The 19,538-nt window shown below is 46.4% G+C and overlaps 1 protein-coding gene across 2 annotated transcripts in view; it reads left to right on the top strand.

Moving 5' to 3' along the window:
- B3GLCT (beta 3-glucosyltransferase) overlaps positions 1-19,538 on the top strand; it is an 89,379-nt gene that overhangs the window by 35,535 nt on the left and 34,306 nt on the right. For both annotated transcript variants that reach the window (XM_084762489.1, XM_084762490.1), the window contains 3 exons: positions 11,660-11,736; positions 12,333-12,444; positions 15,149-15,285. In XM_084762489.1, coding sequence (XP_084618615.1) covers positions 11,660-11,736; positions 12,333-12,444; positions 15,149-15,285 — 326 coding nt within the window. The remainder of the gene's footprint in view (positions 1-11,659; positions 11,737-12,332; positions 12,445-15,148; positions 15,286-19,538) is intronic.

Raw genomic sequence — 19,538 nt, 5'->3', positions numbered from 1 at the left:
CGTTGGTCTGTTGTCTCCGCTTTTAAAGTTTAGAATTGCCTCCGTGTTTTTTTAAGCTCTTGGCTCTTCTTGCTCTTTGATTCTCCTTAGTTTTTAAAGTTTATATTTAATTTTTATTGTCTCTTCATTTACGTCCTCAGTGTTAGGAGATTCACTGCCACTAGGTGGCGATATTGGTTTTACATTTAGAGAGCCATGGGGTAGTAATGCCGTTAAGTACCCCCCTCCCCCGGGCTGCGTTTAATTTCTGCGTTAATAAATAGAACCCAAAGTGATAAAGAGGACCCTCGCCTCCTTCTAACTATAAGATCAATTGTTACTGTTACCCTCTGGAGCTCAGCTGTGAGTGCTAATGTATGGAGGCCGGATCTGAAGTGTCAGACTTAATTTGCTGGGGAGCGATGGCGTGTGCTGCGTGCCTTCGGCAGGTTCAAAAGTGGATTAGCAAGGAAGGCCTTTGTCCGTCAGGAGATTGCAGAGTTTGCAGCTATGCTTGGTCCTAGACCTTTTTCTTTCTTATTATGTATCCCTCATACCGGACTGAAACTTTGGTTTAATTCCATGAATGGCACTTCAGAGGTTTAAAAATAGTTGACAGCAAGCCCTGGGTCTGCAGTGCCTCGGGACTCTGAGAGCGCGGCTTGTAAAGCAGGAGCGCTCCCTAGTTGTAATCAGACTGGAAACCCGTACAAGGAATTGACATGTTTTGGGGGAAGTGTTGGCATCTCAGCCTGCCTGGGAAGAGGAAAAAGCTGTCAGTCTGGCGGCAACAGTGATGGGCGCTTGCAAGGACCACAGATGAGGGGCCTCAGTGCGACGGGGTGCTCCGGACTGCGACGCATGGGCTGGAGGTGCTCTCCCGGGACCCGAGCGTGAAGCCGTGAGCTCTGGAGATTCGCCTTCTGAGCGTGCTCCTGAAAGTTGCCTTGCCCCGCGAGGGGCAATCCGCAGTTAGCGTTTATCATTTGCATATTTATCTCATAGCTCAAAATATCAGTGCCTCCCACAGCAGCAACCCAGAACGGCTGTTTATTTATTCATCACTCCTGTCAGGTTGCACGCTGTTGTGAAGTGTGCCAAAAAATGAAGGCGCAAAAAATGGAATCGGTTCTGTAATTTGTGTCTGCTTCTGAAAGCCGCTGTCTCAGCGTTGGCGGCGTTACCGGGGCCTGCCTACCCTAACAGTGCTCAAACAGGGTCTTATTAAAACCACAAACTAAATCCGCCGCCTCCCGCCCCCCTTTTACAGCATGAATAAGAAACAGGCGCCTGTACGGTGACTCCGTGTGAATTTACTAGTGTGCCCCGAGTGGCTGCTGTAGGGCGAAACCGCTAGTCTTTCTTTTTTGGTTTTTCGAGACAGGGTTTCTCTGTGTAGCCTTGGCTGTCCTGGACTCACTTTGTAGACCAGGCTGGCCTCAGACTCACAGCAATCCACCTGTCTCTACCTCCCGAGTGCTGGGATTGTAGGTGTGTGCCACCACACCGGGCTGGAGCTACTATTCTTGCATTCTAGAATATTCCTGCTTGTATTGAAGCAGGTTCCCAGGGTCACAGAGAAACCTGGGGAAGCGATCTTCTAGTTCTCTGAGTTACTTTGAAGGCGGACAGTTGTGTGCTGTGCACTGTGGTCATTAGGAGGGGATTGGAAGTGCAGAACGCTCAGGTTACTGTGCCCATGTAGTGTGTGTGTGTGGGGGGGGCGACTGTGGCTTTCTTGGACCAGTGTTTATGTGAAGAGGAGCTTTGAGCCAACCCACAGGCTTATGAAAACCGTGATGTCCATGGAACCCGGTTTAAGAAGCATTGCCCTAGATAGCCAGTGAGCTGGTGGTGTTGGTATTGGAGACCATGCAGGGACAGGCTTCTGTGAAATTAGGTGACAGAGGGAGGCGAAATCACCTGGAGGGTGTGGAGGGAGTTAGAGCATCGTTCTGGAAGGCAACAGTGGGCTGCTTAGCGGGGTCTGGAGTTTGAACCCTTGTGGGGTACGGCAAGCACGTGCCGGGGCAAACTGGGGTCCTTTGAGGTTAGATTGGAGGGAGGAGAGCTCTGCGGCCATGGGTACTGTTGTTGATTGAGGAAGACAGGAGAATGCAGATTTTGAGGGGATGCCACCACTCCCCCCTTTTGCTCCCTGTTCTAGAGATGGAGAAGTGCTGTGAAGTGATACAACACACAGGCGCAGTTGAAGATCTAAGTGAGGGAAGGCCCCCCCCAAAGAAGCGTTTTCAAGCGCTTTCTTAATAAATCATGCTCTTGAGTTGATTTCTTTTAAAATGCCTGTTAGGTCCTCGGCTTCTGGCTGCCGATTGCGATTTGACTTTTGTGTTTTGAAGCCAGCACAGTTCCTTCTCCGAGGGATTGCCTGTGTGAGAATTCTTGTTCCTTACAGCTCTGTTGGGATATAAAGGAAAGCAGCCGTCTGAGCCTTGTTTTTTTGTTTCGCCCTCTGGAATATGGAATCCAGTTACCAGGTGTCCTGCCTACAGTGATGGAAACCGAAGGGGCTTCTGTGAGACGAAGTTGAAAGAACCAAGCAGAGGAGACAGAACAGCTAATGATGTCATGTTAGCACTTCCTGGTCCAGCAAGGGTCCAGGCCCCGTCCCAAAGATGCCACGATGAGAGCGTTGAGGATGTTTAGCACAGTGAAGAGGTTCTGTAGAGGGAAGGAAATTATTGCTGGCGGTCCTGGGAGGGGCCGGGAGGAGCAGGAGGACAAAGCTTAGAATGATGCTGCAGGCTAAAGACTGGGCTGAATGGCGGACGGGTTAGACTCCGTTTCTCAATCTAGCACTAGAGAAAACACTGCTGGCGAGGGAAGCTTCGTTTGCGTCGGGGCAGACTGTTGCACTCGGGCCCCAGCGGAGCTCCACTCCTACCATATACCTTCTAATTGTACCGCCTTCTGTGGTGGGGAGACTCTCCGCCTTATTTAAAACCTGACGGAGCCTTCGCCTTGCCAATAAGTTATTCCCTGTGCTTGGTCACAGGTTTAGAAATCACATTGTGACTCACGGTGGAGGCCCAGCAGCAACGGAGTCTTTGCATGACTGAGAAGCCATGCTGTGGTGCTGGTTGTCCGCTTTTGGCTGGCCAGCACCTGAGGTGTTCGTTGTGTGAGTCTGGAGAAACCCAGGGCTTGCTCAGTGTTCTTATTTGCTTTCTGTTGCTGTCATTAAATACCGTGACCAAAAACAACTTAGAAGACAGGCTTTCTTTGACTTGTGTTTCACAGTCTGTCACTGAGGGAAGTCGAGGCAGGAACTTTCAAGCAGGAACTTGCAGGAGAGCCCACGGAAGAACACAGGCTGCCTCATGCTCTGCCTCACACTCAGCCCGTTTTCTTATGCAGCCCAAGTCCACCTGCCTAGGATTGGTGCCGCCCACAATGGCCTGGGCTCTCCTACACTGATCAGCAATCAAGACCGTCTCTTACAGACAGGACAATAGCACAGTCTGCTCTGGCCAGTCCCTCCGCTGAGACTCCCTCAGAGGTCCCTAGGCTCTGTCACATTGGCAGCTAATGAGAAAGGCCATGAAGGAAACAGGTGGCAGATGTTCTGTTTTCCGGAGTGTGCAAGGCTCCACGTGATGCCCCACGGTCAGTGGGTGTGGAGTCAGGGACCTGAAAAAGTGGGTTGCTTCAGGGCTCTGGTCTCAGACTCAGCATCAGTGTCTGTGTCAGTGGAGCCAAGGGGTGGGGGGCAGGAGGGGGGGAGGGGAGGGGGGAACCAAGGGAAGAGTCAGCACATGCAGGTGAGCCCCTGAGAGCAGTGCCCCATGCAGATGGTGAGGTGATGTCAGCAGGGTTGCATGTCACTCGGGACGATGCCCTGCTCTGTGTCAGGGGCAACACGTGCTTCCAGATGGCTGGATTGCTACGTGGGTCTGTACCAGCATGACACCCCGAGAACGCAAGTAAGGACACTTCTAAGCACGCCTGGAAAGACATAACTGCGAAAGTTACAGTGGCGTTTGCAGCAAGCCTTGATATTGTAGGTTGCCCCAGTACCTGTGGATGTGAGCAGGAGACGAGATTTGACTGGACACGTGAGTGGATGAAGAAAGGAAAGATATGCTACTCTGAGCTAAGAAGCTGAGCTCGTGTTTGGGAAGGTGGTGTGTGATGGGGCCTGGGCTTGGCGGGGAGACAGTTGGCAGGGAGCGCAGTTGGAATCGGCTGATTTTTACTGTGCGTGCTTGGCCGTCCCTTTTGTTCCTAGGCCTTGTCACGCACCGTGTTCTGCCATTTGCAGGCACGAGCTCACTTCACCCCCCAGCCAGTCACGTGTTGCAGGTCTGCATGGCAGGCACATGGCGGTAGTGCGTGTCCGTTAGTAAGCAGCAGCCTCTCAGGCCATCCCTTTACTATGCCCTCGACTATGCCTTCACAGTGTAGGTCCTTGCTGGTCTCCTGAACATTCTGCTATGACATGCGAGCCTCAAGCGGACAGGAACACTGTGGCTCCTTTTGCAGCTCCTGATTATAATCCTCCAGTCATGCCTGGCGTGCGTTCCTTACTGTTCTGTGCTGTGACACGACACCACAAAACCAAAGCAACTTAGGAAAGAAAGAGGTTTTATGGGCGTATTGTCCCAGAGGGTTTGAATGAGTCCACGTTGGTGAGGAGGGCATGGCGGCAGGTGGCAAGCAGCAGGCATGGCGGCTGGAACAGCGAGCTGAGAACTCACATACGAAATACAAGTACAAAAGAGAGAAGGGAGGGAGGGGGAGGGAGAGGTGGGGGGAGGGAGGAAGGGGGAGGGAGGAAGGGAGAGGGAGGGGGAGGGAGGGGTTGGGGGAGGGAGGAAGGGGGAGGGAGGAAGGGGGAGGGAGGAAGGGGGGGCGGGAGACAGGGAGGGAGAGAGAGAGAGCACTGAGAGTGCTATAGAGATTTTGAAGCCTTAAAGCTGGCCTCTAGTGACATACTTCTTCCAGCAAGGCCAATCTAGACCCCCTCCTGCCCCTCCCACCCCCCCAACATCACTACCAACAACCGAGCCACCAAGGTTCGGACACATGAGCTCATGTGGGGACATTCTCAATGTCATTCAGACCGTTGCGCCTGGTGTGCAGACTGTAAAACCAGCAACAATACCTGCTGGTTACTAGGCTCTTGGCAGGCAGTGACTCAGCTGGTCCCCTGACTGTTGTGTTAGCTCATTTCAGGAAAGAACAGCCCACAGCTAGTTCAGGGAGCTTACTGAAAGTCACATGGCTCAGGAGAAAAAAAAAGGAAAAAGAAAAAGAAAAAAAGAAAAGACTAAGATTCAGAGGGAATACTTGGCCTCCAGAAATCAGGTCTTTAAACCAGGGTTTACTGCCTTTATGAGAAAATGATTAGTTAAAATATATATGTGCTATAAAAACATATTTAGTAGTTCGGTTCAAAGTACGTAGCTTATAAATAAAATTTATAATGCTGTAATACATTTTCTTTCTGGGAAAACAGTTAATGATTAAGACATGTATATGGAAAAGACATATATATATATACACACACATAGACATACTTGGGTTCTTGGAAAGGATATTAGCATAGTGTCACTCATAATAGTCTAACCTATAAACGATGCTGTATTTTAAAGGTTATAAATCTGTCTCATGTATGTTCCAAGAAACATATCATATATCCCTGTTATGACAATAAGTAAATACCTTACAGAAGGAGTTATAATAATAAGCAGATGTGATTTTTTAAAACTTTTATTCAAGACAAGGTTTCTCTGTGTAGCCCTGGCTATCCTGGAACTTGCTCTGTAGACCAGGCTGACCTTGAACTCACAGAGCTCTGCCTCTGCTTCCCGAGTGCTGAGATTATAGGCGTGCACCACCACACCCAGTGTGAATTTTTCGTTATAGTTTATTTGTTGGCCTAGCCCGAGGGCTACACGGGAGCTGGGCTTAGATTTCAGGCTCTTAGCATCTTCACCTAATTCCTGCAAGCGTCTAGGCATTTGGGTCTGTAGAGAGGGGCGGTGGGACCACAAAGTCTTGTTCTTCAAAGCTCAGCTCAATGATGTAAGGACAAATGATGTAAGGACAAAATACAATGGCTGAGGAATATCTGCGGATAAAGAGCGAGCGACCAAGGGCTGGGGAGGTGGCTCAGCATTTAGTAGCACTGGCTGCTCTTGCAGAGGACCTGGGTTCAGTTCCTGGCACCTATGTGGGAGCTCACAACCACCTGTAACTGTAGTTCTGGGGATCCAATGCCCTCTTCTGGCTTCTGAGGGCTCCTGTATATGTGTGGTGCACACACACACACACACACACACACACACACACACACCACACACAGGCTCACACATAGACAAATAAAGTATATATTTTGAAAGAAGAGATGAGCAGCAATTGAATTGAATCATTGGATTTTTTTTTCCAGACAGAGGCAGGGAAAGTTAAATTTGTGAAATGATTAAAATTATTTATAGCAATTTTAATATTCATCTGTTTTGATGTATATTCATATGCTAGCCTCTTCATTTGTCCCATTAATATCTCTAGACATAAAATCTTCATAGTTCCCTTCTATGTTAAAATTAGTAGTGTCGGGCTGGTCCCGGGCTCCGTGGGGCAGTGTTTTCTCAGCATATGCAGAGTCCTCACCGCACAAGAAACAGATGGACAAGTCACTTCTCAGCCGTGACTCTGGCATCAATGCCCCTTTCTGAGTGGAGACCACGGCTTGTACATGTCCTGGGACCCATTCACGAATCGGGCTGCCGGCTTTAAATTGCTTTGCTTTCACTACAAGCTGCTTTGACTACAAGCATGTGCCTTGCAAAAAAAAAAAAGGAGTTCAAAGGAAGTGCTGATGCAAAACCCAGGGGCTTCGGTTCAAACACAGGGATCACGGTGACGGGCGGAAAGGACTGTGCTCAGCCTTTGTGGTCCCCTCCCCTTTCATCTCCCCACGTTTGGTCAGCTTCTGCTGTGTCATTACGTCCCTGTGTGCACACAATTGCACAGCCTTTTAGATCTGGCTGTGGCTGGAAGCCAGGCGTCCTTAGGTGGTGGGAGCACCGCTACTGTCCCCAGCATAACTATTCCAAGGCAAAGCTGATGCAGCGTTTTCTTTTTCTTCTTGGCTTTTTATTTCCAGATTTTCTTCTGCTGTAGGCTCTGTTTCTTAACAATTAAACTTTATTATACAACCCAACTAGCTTGCACAAGAGGGAAAAAAGGTTAAAGGGGAAAAAAGAGTGAACCTTCCAGTATCCGTTCCACGGGACGGGTCCTTAGGTGTCACTCTGGCCTGCGTGCTGGTCCAGCCTGTTTGCTGATCCATGTGTGCTCAAGCCCGGTCTAAACCTGCTGCTGCTCTCTCCTCTCCGCTTGTCTGTGTCATGGGTGGAGGGTGGTCTCCTTCTCCCATTGAGGGGCGATTAGAAAAGCAGTAGTCCAGGTGGAGTCCCCAGGTCTGCTTCCTGAATTCCAGGGCCAGGGTGGCTCCACCCATTCTATCTCAAGGTATCCATGGTGTGTCCAAGGGTAAAGCCTGCCAAGATTGCTTTTACCTGTGACAAAGCTTACAGTCTTTCCCACATTCTGCCTCATTCCCCCTCCCTCCTCTTCCTCCTCCTCCCCCTCCACCTTATCTTCTTAGACTTGGTACTCACTCTGTGGCCCAGGCTTGAGTTGGTAGCACCCCTCAGCTTCTTGTAAGCTAGGCTTGCAGGCGTAAGCCGCCAGTGGCTGCCAGCAATGAACTTTCTCTTGTGTGCATGCGCGTGCATGTTTGTGTGTGCATATATGTATGCATGGGCATGTTTGTGGGTGTGTGTGCATGTATAAGTGTGTGCATGTGTTGTGTGAGTCTATGTGTGGGGTGTGCATGTGTGAGTGTGAGTTTGTGTGTGTGAGTCTGTGTGGGTGTGCATGTGTGAGCGTGAGTCTATGTGTGTGTGTGTGCGTGTGTGCGTGTGTGCGTGTGTTGTGTGAGTCTGTGTGGGGTGTGCATGTGTGAGTGTGTGCATGTGTTGTGTGAGTCTGTGAGTGTGCATTTATGGGTACACACAACTATGCGGGCCAGAGGAGGTCGTACTGTGTTCTGCCCCCTCTCTGCTCTACTCCCCTGAGGCAGGCTCTCTCACTGACCCTGGACCTTGCTGTTTCTTCTGCTGGGCTGGCTAGGCAGTGACCGAGATAGCCCTCCTGTCTCTGCCCAGCACATTGCTGGGGTCGGGCATGCACAGCCACTCTCGCTTTTATGTGTATGCGGGGGCTACAAGCTCAGGTCCTTGTGCTCGCTCAGGGAGCACTCTTACCCACTAAGCCATCTCCCAGCGCCTCTTCTTCCTCTTCCTCCTCCTCTTCCTCTTTCTAATTTTACTTTTCAGTGCAGGGGGATCAAGTCCAGGGCCTTGGCTATACTAGGCAAGCATTTTATCCCTCATCCGTATCTCTGGCTTTAACAAAAGCTCATTCCAATGGCTTATTAAAAGCTTTCTTTTAGTGGGTGTGGTGGCATACATGTTTAATCCCAGCACTCGAGAGGAGCTCTGTGAGTTCGAACCCAGCCTGGTCTACAGAGCAAGTTCTAGGTCTGCCACGGCTACAAAAAGAAATGCCCCCCCCCCCCAAAATCCCAAACCAAATCAACCAATCAAACAAACAACCTCCACACACACAAAAACCCCAACCAGCCAAAAAAGCCTTTTTCTTAAACAAATGCCCAATGTTTGTTTTGTATGTGAAGGTGCCATAGTGGTGACATAGCACCTTTAAAGGTGGCCTAAGTCTTGTAGTTATAGGTTAAATATAAACTATTTGATATAGAAAAATCTTATTGTGGCCTTTCAAAATAATTTCTTTTATTTATTATAATTGTGCCTGCCTCGTATGTGTGTGTGCTTGTGCATGTATGAGTGTGTGTGCATGTGTGTATGAGTGTGTGTGTGTGTGTATGAGTGTGAGTGCGTGTACATGTGAAAGTGTGTGTCTGCGTGTGTGGGGGTCAGAGGACAACTCTATGGAGTCAGTTCTCTCCTTCTACCTTTACGTGGGTCCTGGGGATTGAACTCCCGCCCGCCAGGCTTGAGCGGCAGTCACCTTTACCTGCTGAGCCCTTTCGTCAGCCCCTACTGTGACTTTTGATTATTTCAAAGTGGTGTATGTCTGAGGATGTTGCAAGAATAAAAGCACGAGGGCTTGTTGGCTAGATTAGACTAGAATTTCTTTATAATTAGGGTGAGCATGATGTCCTAGTCAGGATAGGTTCCTGAGTGTAACAGTGGAGGCTGCTTGTCTGGAGCACACACAGTCAGGGACTGTAATCCGCAAGACACGTTTGTTAAACACTCCTTAGAGATGCAGAGGCACAAAGCAAAGACAGAAACCTACCCCTTCCCTTAGTCACAGGTGGAAGCAGACAGGACACATGTCAAACAGGGTAGTGAGTGAAAAATCATGACACCAGGAGTAGGCTTAGTCCACTGTTAATCCATAGAATCTAATTCAGGAGAGGGTCCGACTTCTCTTTTTGCACTGATTAAATTCTTGTTGTGGGGGGCTAGAGAGATGGCTCAGTGGTTAAGAGTGCCGCCTGCTCTTCCAAAGGTCCTGAGTTCAATTCCCAGCAACCACGTGGTGGCTCATAACCATCTGTAATGTGATATGGCGCCCCCTTCTGGCTTGCAGGAGTACATGCAAGCAGAGCACTGTATACATAATAATAAATAAATAAATCTTAAGAAAAAATTCTTGTTGTGTTTGTAGTGTGGGGAAGTCATTCATAAGCTGGTGTTCAGCCTCTGCCAGTGAAGTGTTCTCGCTGGTGGCACGGAAGCTGCTGGTGTCATACGTGTCCTGCAACGGGGATGTGGGATACAGATTCACAAGTAAAACCCTGAGGAGCCCCCTGTTTCTCTCGCGGGCTTTGAATGAGGGTGGCTCCCACGGTTGCGTGCTTGGTCCCCAGTTGGTGGAGCTGTTAGGAAAGGATTAGGAGGTGTGGCCTTGTTGGAGGAGGAGTGTCGCTGAGGGTGGCTTTGAGGTTTCAAAAGGCCACTCCGTTCCCAACTCGCCTTTTCTGTGTCATGGTTTTGCCTCACGGTGTGAACTCTCACCTACTGCCTCGCTGTCACGCCTGCTGCCTCCAGTAACTCTCTCACCATGGCTGTGGACCCTCTGAAACTTGTAATCCCAAGTAAATTAAATTCTTCTTCTTCTCCTCTTCTTCCTCCTCCTCCTTCCCCTTCTTTTTTTCTTCTTTTCAAGACAGGGTTTCTCTGTGCAGCCTTGGCTGTCCTGGACTCATTCTGTAGACCAGGCTGGCCTCGAACTCACAGAGATCCAACTGCCTCTGCCTCCAGAGTGCTGGGATTAAAGGCGTGTGCCACCATGCTGGGCCTAAATACTTTCTTCTATAAATTGCCTTGGTCGTGGTGTCTTATCATAGCAATAGAAAAGCCAGAAGTTGGTACCAGGAGTGGGGGTTGAACCCACACAGATATGTCTATTGGGTACCGCAAGCCCAAACTGAGCATTTTCTTTTATAAGTTGCCTTGGTCATGGTATTATTATAGCAATAGAAAACTAAGATACTCCTCCATTAAAAACATGTCAGTAATCCTGTTGTGACTTTACTGAAGGCTTTGGAAGCCAATAGCTCATCATTTGGTCATTGCAAAACAAACATTACTTTCTGGTTACTTCAGTCCTTGCTCACATAGGAAGTTGTTTTATGATATCACACCAGTTTCTCCACTTAACAGAAAGATGTTTCTATTGTTACTGTACTTTAATCATAATATTAATAGCTACTTTGTGATTCATTAGCACTTGCTTCCTATCTCAAGATTTTAAGAGTATTTGCTGTAGTTTTTATGTAGTCCACATTAACATTTAAATATAATTATTTCAGTATTATACAATATTTGCATCATTAGTTTATAGATGTTTTGTCCTCATGTAATCCTTCATGAATATATATACACATATGTGTATTTACATTACAATTCTTCAAATGTGATGAAAGTTGGTGCAGAAGCCACAGCATCAAGGCCCTGAATTATTGATTTTGCTCTATCTTAGATAGCTGTCAGTTCAGCCTTTAGGCTTGCTTTTTTCTCAGCATGTCCACAGTGTTTGTCTGTCCAACTCTTGATTGTGTTTTTCGGATGTGTTCATGCAGAGTGGAACAAATACTACACAGAAGAAGGAAACGAGGGGAATTTGATATCCAGTGGCAACAATTTGTATTAAAAGACTTGGTGGTGTTTCTGTGGTGCAAAACACCTGTAGAGATATTTTTGGGTACTTTAAGCAAAAAGTTGGCCCGTGAGATAGGTGGCATCCTTTTGTCCCAACAGCGGGCTTCCCAGAACATGTTTTGCTTACATGTGTGTAAAGGCTGCTTTATTTTCTGTGCCCCTGAGTTGTTCCTGACGAGCCACCCTGGGGTCTTCTCTCCCTGGATACGTTTGCAGATCTTCAGTTTGCCCCACTGCGTGGGCCACACGCAGCACCCTGGGGGCCTGGGTGGGGGAGACGTCGGTTGAGTTCTGCTGAGAAACTGCGGTAGCCCCTGAAGGAAACTGGGAGCCAGGGATGCTAAGGGTAGCAAGCTGACTCTGAGACTGCAGCACCCTTTGGCGTTTTGGCGAGGGTTTTGTGTTCTTACTCTCCTCTTTGGCCATTGTGTTTTTAGGATCTCCCCCGAGTCCTTCTTCTCCATCAGTTGGCGAGGCAGGAGGGCGCTTGGACCATCCTTCCCTTGTTACCACAGTAAGTACCATTAACTCAGACTGTGTCGATCACTGGCATTGGGGCCTCCACACTCTCGCTCTCCTTAGTGAGGGTTTTCAAATTATTAAGAGGTTGTATGTAAAAAAAAAAAAGTAAAAAAAAAAAAAGAGGTTGTATATTTCCTGAGATGCTAAGTGAAATAAATATGAGTTTTATATTTTGTGGTTACTATATTAACTATATTTTTTTCCATGACAGGTTCTTAATCATAATTAGTTTTTGCTTACTTTCTTAAAAAAAAAAAAGGTTTATTTTAGTTTATGTATATGCGTGTTTGCCTGCTTGTGAGTATGTGCACCACCTGCATGCAGTACTCACAGAGGCCAGAAGAGGGCATTGGATTCCTCGGGAACTGGAATTACAGATGGTTGTGGGCTGCAATGCAGGTGCTAAGAACCGAACCCGGGTCCTCTGAAAGAGCAGCAGTGAGACTGCAGCACAGCCTAGCCACCCTGCCTTCTGTTTACCTGTCCCTATTTCCTAGAGCTGGGGTCAAGTCTTACTGCAAACCCCTCCCCCGCGCTATGCCATATACGTACCGCTAATCTGTGTTATAACCCATCTCTTCCCGCCAGCTTTTCTGTATCGTACAGCAAGAATTCAGCGTGGATTTTCTTCTGTGAAGAAGAGACAAGAATACACATCCCCAGGCTCCTAGAAGCACTCAGACGATACGACTCGTCTAAGGTGCGTGTGACCTCAAAACCATGTTTTGACTTTGGGGATGATAATTTAGAGAAAACGTAATTTTGATGAAGAAATATTTGAAATAATAACTTCACTTGGAAAGCTGTTTTATAAAATTCTCTGAGGTTTGAAGCTTACCGAGAACATGAAGTAAGCCATTTTATATAAAAAAAAGTATTGACAGCGCAAGGAAGTGAAAAACATCAACAGCAAGAACGACACCTTTTTAGAGTTAACAACCAGTTTTCCATAGCAATAAGTCAGTAGGCTGTCTTTCCTTGTTAGAAAAGGCACATATATAACAAACAGAAGTATTTTTATTTCTTTATGTTTTATTTGGTCTTATGTGTAGGAATGTTTTCCCCCAAGTGTATGTGTGTATGTGTGCACGTGTGTATGTGTTCATATGTGCACGTGTGTGCACATGTGTGTGTTATGTGTGACGAATGTCTTGGGGACATAGGCCATGTGTGCTTTTGCAGAAGCAGGAGCTAGGTAATTAATACTCATCAGTGGACTGGTTTTCCAAACACTGCGTAGTCCGTTACTGTAGTAAAAACCGCTGATACTGACGGGTTTTACGGGTTTTACGTGTTGGAAGGATCCACCGCGATTTCTGAGAAGCCACAGATGTAGCTGGACGGGAAGTCCACGAGGTGGGGGAGGGGTAGGAACCGTCCCCCCCCCCCCCCCCCCCCCCCCCCCGTCCTCCCAGAGGATGCTAGCGCGCAGGTGGTGGCCTTGTTGCTATGTTTTGTGTAACCCATTTGTAAGAGGCTTTTATGCTTCTTCTGACTTGTGGCAAACTCCAAAGTCTATTTTTTTTTCTTTTGAGTGTTGGGGTTTCAGCCTTTTTCCGAGCATCCATTTTTCCTGGAGACTATTGTCCCATCACCAATCGTTCTAATTCTGTAGGGGAGACAGTGACTCACAGTGAGTTTTTAATGAAAATTGGCATGACAAACGGAAAAGTTCAAAGCGAGTTCATGAGAAACAAACTCAGAGTGGGGGCAAAAGAAGAGGTTTGCTCTTCTTTTCTGAACTTCCATATGGAGGGGGGGGGCGGGAAGAAAAGCCTAAGATGTTTTATTTCTTTTGAAAGTAGTATGACGGAGTATAGATTACAGAATGTTGAGGTCAGTTCAAACCAGTGGGGCCTTTTCCCTCTACTGTTTGAGAACGGACACAGATAAGCCACATTAAAATAATACCCCCATCTGCCTAGGGGAATAGATCTTTTGATTCTGACAACACCCCCCCCCCCCATCTTCCAGCCATCCCTACAAAGCCAAATGCAGGGTCTTGTTCCGGGTGTTAAATGTGTTCGTTTGGTAGTTACTGGAGAAACTGATCCCGGTTCTAATGCCTCCTTAGCTGGGCTGTGCCCCTCCCCTAGCTTGTTTGGGCTCTTCCTTCCCACTCCTTAGCTTGCCTTTAGTGTCTGTGCGTCTGATGAGGCGTAGTAACTTTGATTTATTTTTTAATGGCAACGAGGCCTGGTGCTGGTTAAAAGTAATCCTAGTAGAATATCATCGGTTATTTTTCCGGTTTTATCTTTTTTATTGTTGTTCTGGTTCGGTATGAGGGAGAGGTGCAGTTCTTTCCCCCAGAGTCTCCGCTGACGCCTTCCTTAAAATAGTCTGGAACCTTGATAACAGTATTGGTAGACAACTAACTGCCTGTGCTTTACCACAGCTGCACGCTGTCGTTAGGAGGTAAGATACGGTGATGTGTTCTGGTTAATTTCCGTCCCCTCCATCGCACAAGCTGTGCCCCTGCTTGTTGTAGGCCTTGCTAAATACTGAGTGAGTGAACAAATGAAGAATGAATGAATGAATGAATGAATACGATTCTGGGAGGAACTTTTTACAGATTTATTTTAAACCTCTGTGGTCGAGGCTGGAGAGATGGCTGAGCGGTTAAGTGGCGGCTCTCGCAGAGGGCCTACATTTGAACCCCAGCCCACACACGTCGGCTCACAATCATCTGTAACTCCAGTTCCAGGAGTCTGACGCCCTCTTCTGGCCTCTGTGGGCACTGCATGCACATCTTGCACAGACAGGCAAAAACTCACTCACATAAAATAGAAATAAATAATGCTTTTATATACATATATATATATCTGCCGTTTCCTTTGCCTTCATATTCGTATGTGGAGTAGTCTATAAAAATACCACTTAGGTTGTCGAAAAGGGTAAAGGCACCTATAACCATGCTTGACTGTCTAAGTTTGAATGCCAGGGCCCACAGTGGTCTGCTGACTACCATATGTGCACACATGTACACACACACGCACACACACACACACACACACACAATCTAATGAAGCAATTTAAAATGAGAAAACTCATATATTTATGGCATACACAAAGATTTAGGCAATCAGACAATTTTTGAAAATTAAAAATATTCTTATATTTATGGTATAATGGTGGCTAGTATTTTCTTTTTTTTTTCTTCCTTTTTAAAATTTGTTTATTCACTTCACCTCCTAGTTGTAAGGTAGTATTTTTTTTAACTATAAGGATTGCGATAGATTTATTATCGTACTCATTAATTACATTTTTGTTTGGATTCTACAGAGATAACTTACGTTAACTTTGTCTTCCAAGATATTTAGTTGACTAATTCTGATGCTACAGCTTTGCTTTTTGCCTCCCATTAAATGGCTTTTCAAAAAATACTTCATCTTTTTCTTTAACAGGAATGGTTTTTAGGAAAGGCACTACATGACGAAGAATCAACGATCATTCACCATTATGCCTTCTCTGAGAACCCTACAGTCTTTAAGTATCCCGACTTTGCAGCTGGCTGGGCCCTCAGCATCCCACTTGTAAACAAGTAAGAATTCACTAGACGTTCTGTGCGTTGTTTTACTGGCTTTTTCCACTTAGGGCTCATTGGTTCTCAGATGAGTTTTTCAGCCAGAGGTGAGAGAGAGCTGGACAGGAGGGTCTTGCTTTCGCTCGGTCCTTTACCAAGCCCTGCAAATAAATCACTCTTCTTCTTCCTACTTCCATAGTTTCTGGCAAAATAAAGTGACTAATAAGTCATGAGACTAAGGGAGGCCACCAAAGGGCCAGGGAACAAGGCGGGCATCATGACCTTGTTTGCAACCTTGTACCTTTGATCACCAGTAAGAAAATAAAACAGTGACCTGCAGGGCTTGGAGAGGGTGCTGATGCAGATGCCTTGTGGGCCAGGTTCAGGTGAGCTCCTGAAGCCAGCCTGGGCAATTGTGCCTGACCGTGTGTGTGTGTGTGTGTGTGTGTGTGTGTGTGCGCGTGTTCATGTGTGCGTGTGTTCATGTGTGTGTGTGTGTGCATGTGTGTGTTCGTTGCTGCAGCAAGGCACCACACAGCTGTAAGGGGAGTGAAGGTGACTGAGTTCAGCTGGGTAGAAATATGGTTGTCTGTGGCTTTAAAGAACAAAAGCCCCAGTCATTTGGTTTTTACCAATAAAAGCTCAGGATCCAAATTCTGGGGTGAGATTCTGCTAGCTCAGAGAGGCAGAGAAAGGACCCAGCTAACCTTCCTACTCAGCTCACGTCCCAGAAGGAAAAAGCCAAAAATTAAAAGGCCCTTCTTCTCCACGCTGTCTAAAATGCCCCTCAATTTAGGCCCCTCCTTTCTGTTTAATCCCTGTCAGCAGCTTGCTTGCTCCGCCTCTTGACCTACCATTGACTTTATTTAGCTCTTGGGTTAAAGGTGTGTGCTAGGGCTGAGCCACTCCACAACTGGAAACTGGTGTTTGCAGTTCCCGATGGGACCAACTATCTAGCAACAGTTGTGCTCAGCTTTAATCCTGTCCCTTTTATCCTCTGGCATCTGGAAGGCTGGGAATCATCTGTGGCCTTTGTAGCATCAGACATGGAAGGGTGTCTCCCAGTTTTTCCCATCGCATGTCCTACTTCTAGGACTTGGGGGTCTTGTTTGTTTGTTTGTTTTTTGTTTTTCAAGACAGGGCTTCTCTGTGCAGCCTTGGCTGTCCTGGACTCCCTTTGTAGACCAGGCTGTCTTCGAACTCACAGAGATCCGCCTGCCTCTGCCTCCCGAGGTCTTGAAAGTGTTTGGGGCCACCACGGAGGAGCAGGTACTGTGTGAATTCACAGCTGTCCTGACACCTGCAGGACTCCATTCACATCTGGCAGTTTTGTACACTGTAACCATCCTCCATCCCAGGATAGACTCCACAGCTGCCCATGTAGGCAGGGGTGTGGCTCCACGGAGGGTGGGGGGGGTAGGAGGGGGTGGGGGTGTGTGAGTCATTAGCCAGCCTGCACAATATTAACTTAATTTTGAGTTTGTTGTCCCACAAGGTCAAGGAGTCCCATAAGAAAATAAAGCCACACACCTGTAACACATGTGCAGGGGCCATGTAGGCTCCCTGGTTGGTTCAGTCTGAGCAGCTGTGGGCCCAGGCTGGTTGGCTCTGTGGGTTTTCTTGTGTTGTCCTTGCCCCCTCTGGCTCCTGTAATCCCTCCTCTCCTGTCTTCCCTGGGATTCCCCAAACTCTGCCTAGTGTTTGACTGTGTGTCTCTGCATCTGTTTCCATCAGTTGCTGGGTGAAGCCTCTCTCATGACAGTTGGGCTAGATGCCAGGCTATGAATGTAGCAGAGTTTCATTGACGTTTTCCCCCATTCGTGTTTGATTCTATGATGGGTTTTTGGGCTGTCTAGGGTGGGCACTGTCAGGGTGGGCTCCCTCTCATGACATGGGCCTCAATTATGTTTTATAAGAAGTTTTGCATGTATGTGTGTTGTGTGTATATGAGTGTGTATGTACATGGTGCATGTGGGTATATGGAACCCATTTATGTGGGGGACAGCCAGGTGCACCTTCCACAGTGTCTGCCATCTTTTCTTCTGGCCAAGCTAAGCACAGCTCCTGCTGAGATAGGAGGGAACAAAGTTTTCATTGTGGGAGCTGGTTATGCAAGCTTCTTAGTCTGGCCTGCTATAACAAAATACCACAAACAAGGTTGTTTATAAGAACTGCGTGTGCTCAATTTTCTTATCAATTATATTTTATTATGAACTTATTAAATGAGCCTACCTCCCTAACAACCCGACTAACCCAAACAATCAGAAAAGGGTATTAAAAAACAGTACAATGAAATCTTAGGGATATCAGTCCCTGGCGTTGTCAGCAGGATTTCAGCAGACCAGCAATTCCACCAAAGTTGCTAGTAGATTCAATAATCTTTTATATATAATCTCCTCCCTTATTCCTCCCTTTTTCTCTAATGCTAGATAGGACAGAAAGATAAGAGAGAAAGAAGGATAGAAGAAAGAAATCCCTAAATAAAACTTTTAGTAACTTATAACTAACTCCTCTAGGCAAAAATGAACATTGATAGCCCACCAAAACCAGCCATTTTACCTATTGGGAATGGGGGCATTGTTCTCTCAAAATTACTTTTTGCTGTTTAGGAAAAAAAATATTTTGGGTACCCTTAGAAAAATAAGATATTGGCCAAACGCTGGAAAAGCTAGCTGCATCTGTTTTTGTCCAGTCTCTCTAGGACCAATCCTTTTGGCTAGCCCTTTTTTTTAAAGTTGAAATGCATGCAGTTTCTTGAGGAAACAGTAACTGAAGCGGTCCTTGATGTTGAATCACCCGGGTTATCTGCTTTGTCTTCATAATTATCTGTTTATTGCTCTGAAAATAAGCAAACTTTTACGTATGTATGTGTGTGTGTAAGATGTACACATTATCTAAAGATAAACATCTGTCCATTTTTGAGCAGCGTAAACCATCAATCATATACATCTGTTTGAGCTGTAATATCCAAGCTGTATGAAAGAATATCATGTTATAAGAACCAGGTATCCCCTAGCTTTCCCTTGCTTATGAATGCATTCATGTTTTAGGTACCAAGAGGTCTTTCCTGGTCAGATCTAATCTTTATAAGTTTTGTCGGCAACCATATTTTTCCACTCCCTGTAGAAAGATAGGCATATCCCCGGCCCCATCTCAAAACAGGTTTCCAGTCCATGGTGGAGAAATCTTTATAGTAAACTGGTTGACCTAATTCCTCAGTTTTTTTTCTATAACCCAATGTCTCTCAGCTGCTGTTGTCCCTTCATCACCAACATCAAGAAAATTTAAAGTCAACAAAGCATTACTTAATCTGTCCCTGGGGGTCTTTGCCTTTCCCTTTTGTTTAATAAGCATCTCTCTTAAGGTATGATTAGCTCTTCCAACAACTGCCTGCCCTGTTGGATTGTGTGGCATACCAATAATGTGCTTAATATTATAAAATGTAAAAAATGTCTTCATCTTAAGGGACACATATGCAGGAGCATTGCCAGTCTTAAGTTGTGCAGGTATTCCCATAATTGCCATTATTTCCAATAAGTGAGTAATTACACAATCAGCCTTTTCAGAACTTAGGGCCGTTGCCCATCTAAATCCTGACTAGGTGTCGATACTATGATGTACATATTTTAGTTTTCCCAATTCTGCAAAATGAAACACACCCATCTGCCAGATTTCATTCTTTTTTGTGCCCCTAGGGTTAACTCCAGCAGGTAATGGGATTTGATTATACAAAGAACACGTAGGACACCTATTAATCATTTCCCTGGCTTGTTGCCAAGTAATAGAGAATCTCTTCTTCAAACCCTTACCATTAACATGACGTTTTCCATGAAATTCTGAGGCTTTGAGCACATTTCCTATTAACAATTGGTCAATTTCCTCATTTCCTTGTGCCAGTGGACCTGGTAAACCTGTATGGAATCGAGTATGAGTAATATACAAGGGACAGTTTCTGCTTTGGATGACCTGTTGCAGTTCTATGAACAATGTAGTTAATTCAGAGTTATCAGGAGTAAATTCAGCAGCTTCTATATGCAGAACAACCCTTTCTGCATACTGAGAGTCAGTAATTATATCAAGAGATTCAGGAAAATCCAACAGTACCATAAGGATTGCATGTAATTCTGATTTTTGAATGGAGGTAAATGGGCTTTTGATCACCTTAGTCGCTTTATCAAACTTCTAACCAGCCACACCCAACTTATTTGCATCAGTATAGAAGGTGGGTGCCCCTGGTATCGGTGGGTGCCCCTGGGTGCCTCTTTACAATG

This window comes from Acomys minous (assembly GCF_964271855.1).
Source record: "Acomys minous genome assembly, chromosome: 16".
NCBI lineage: Eukaryota > Metazoa > Chordata > Mammalia > Rodentia > Muridae > Acomys > Acomys minous.
Note: the sequence above shows the minus strand (reverse complement) of the source record. Positions and strands in the feature narration are given on the sequence as shown.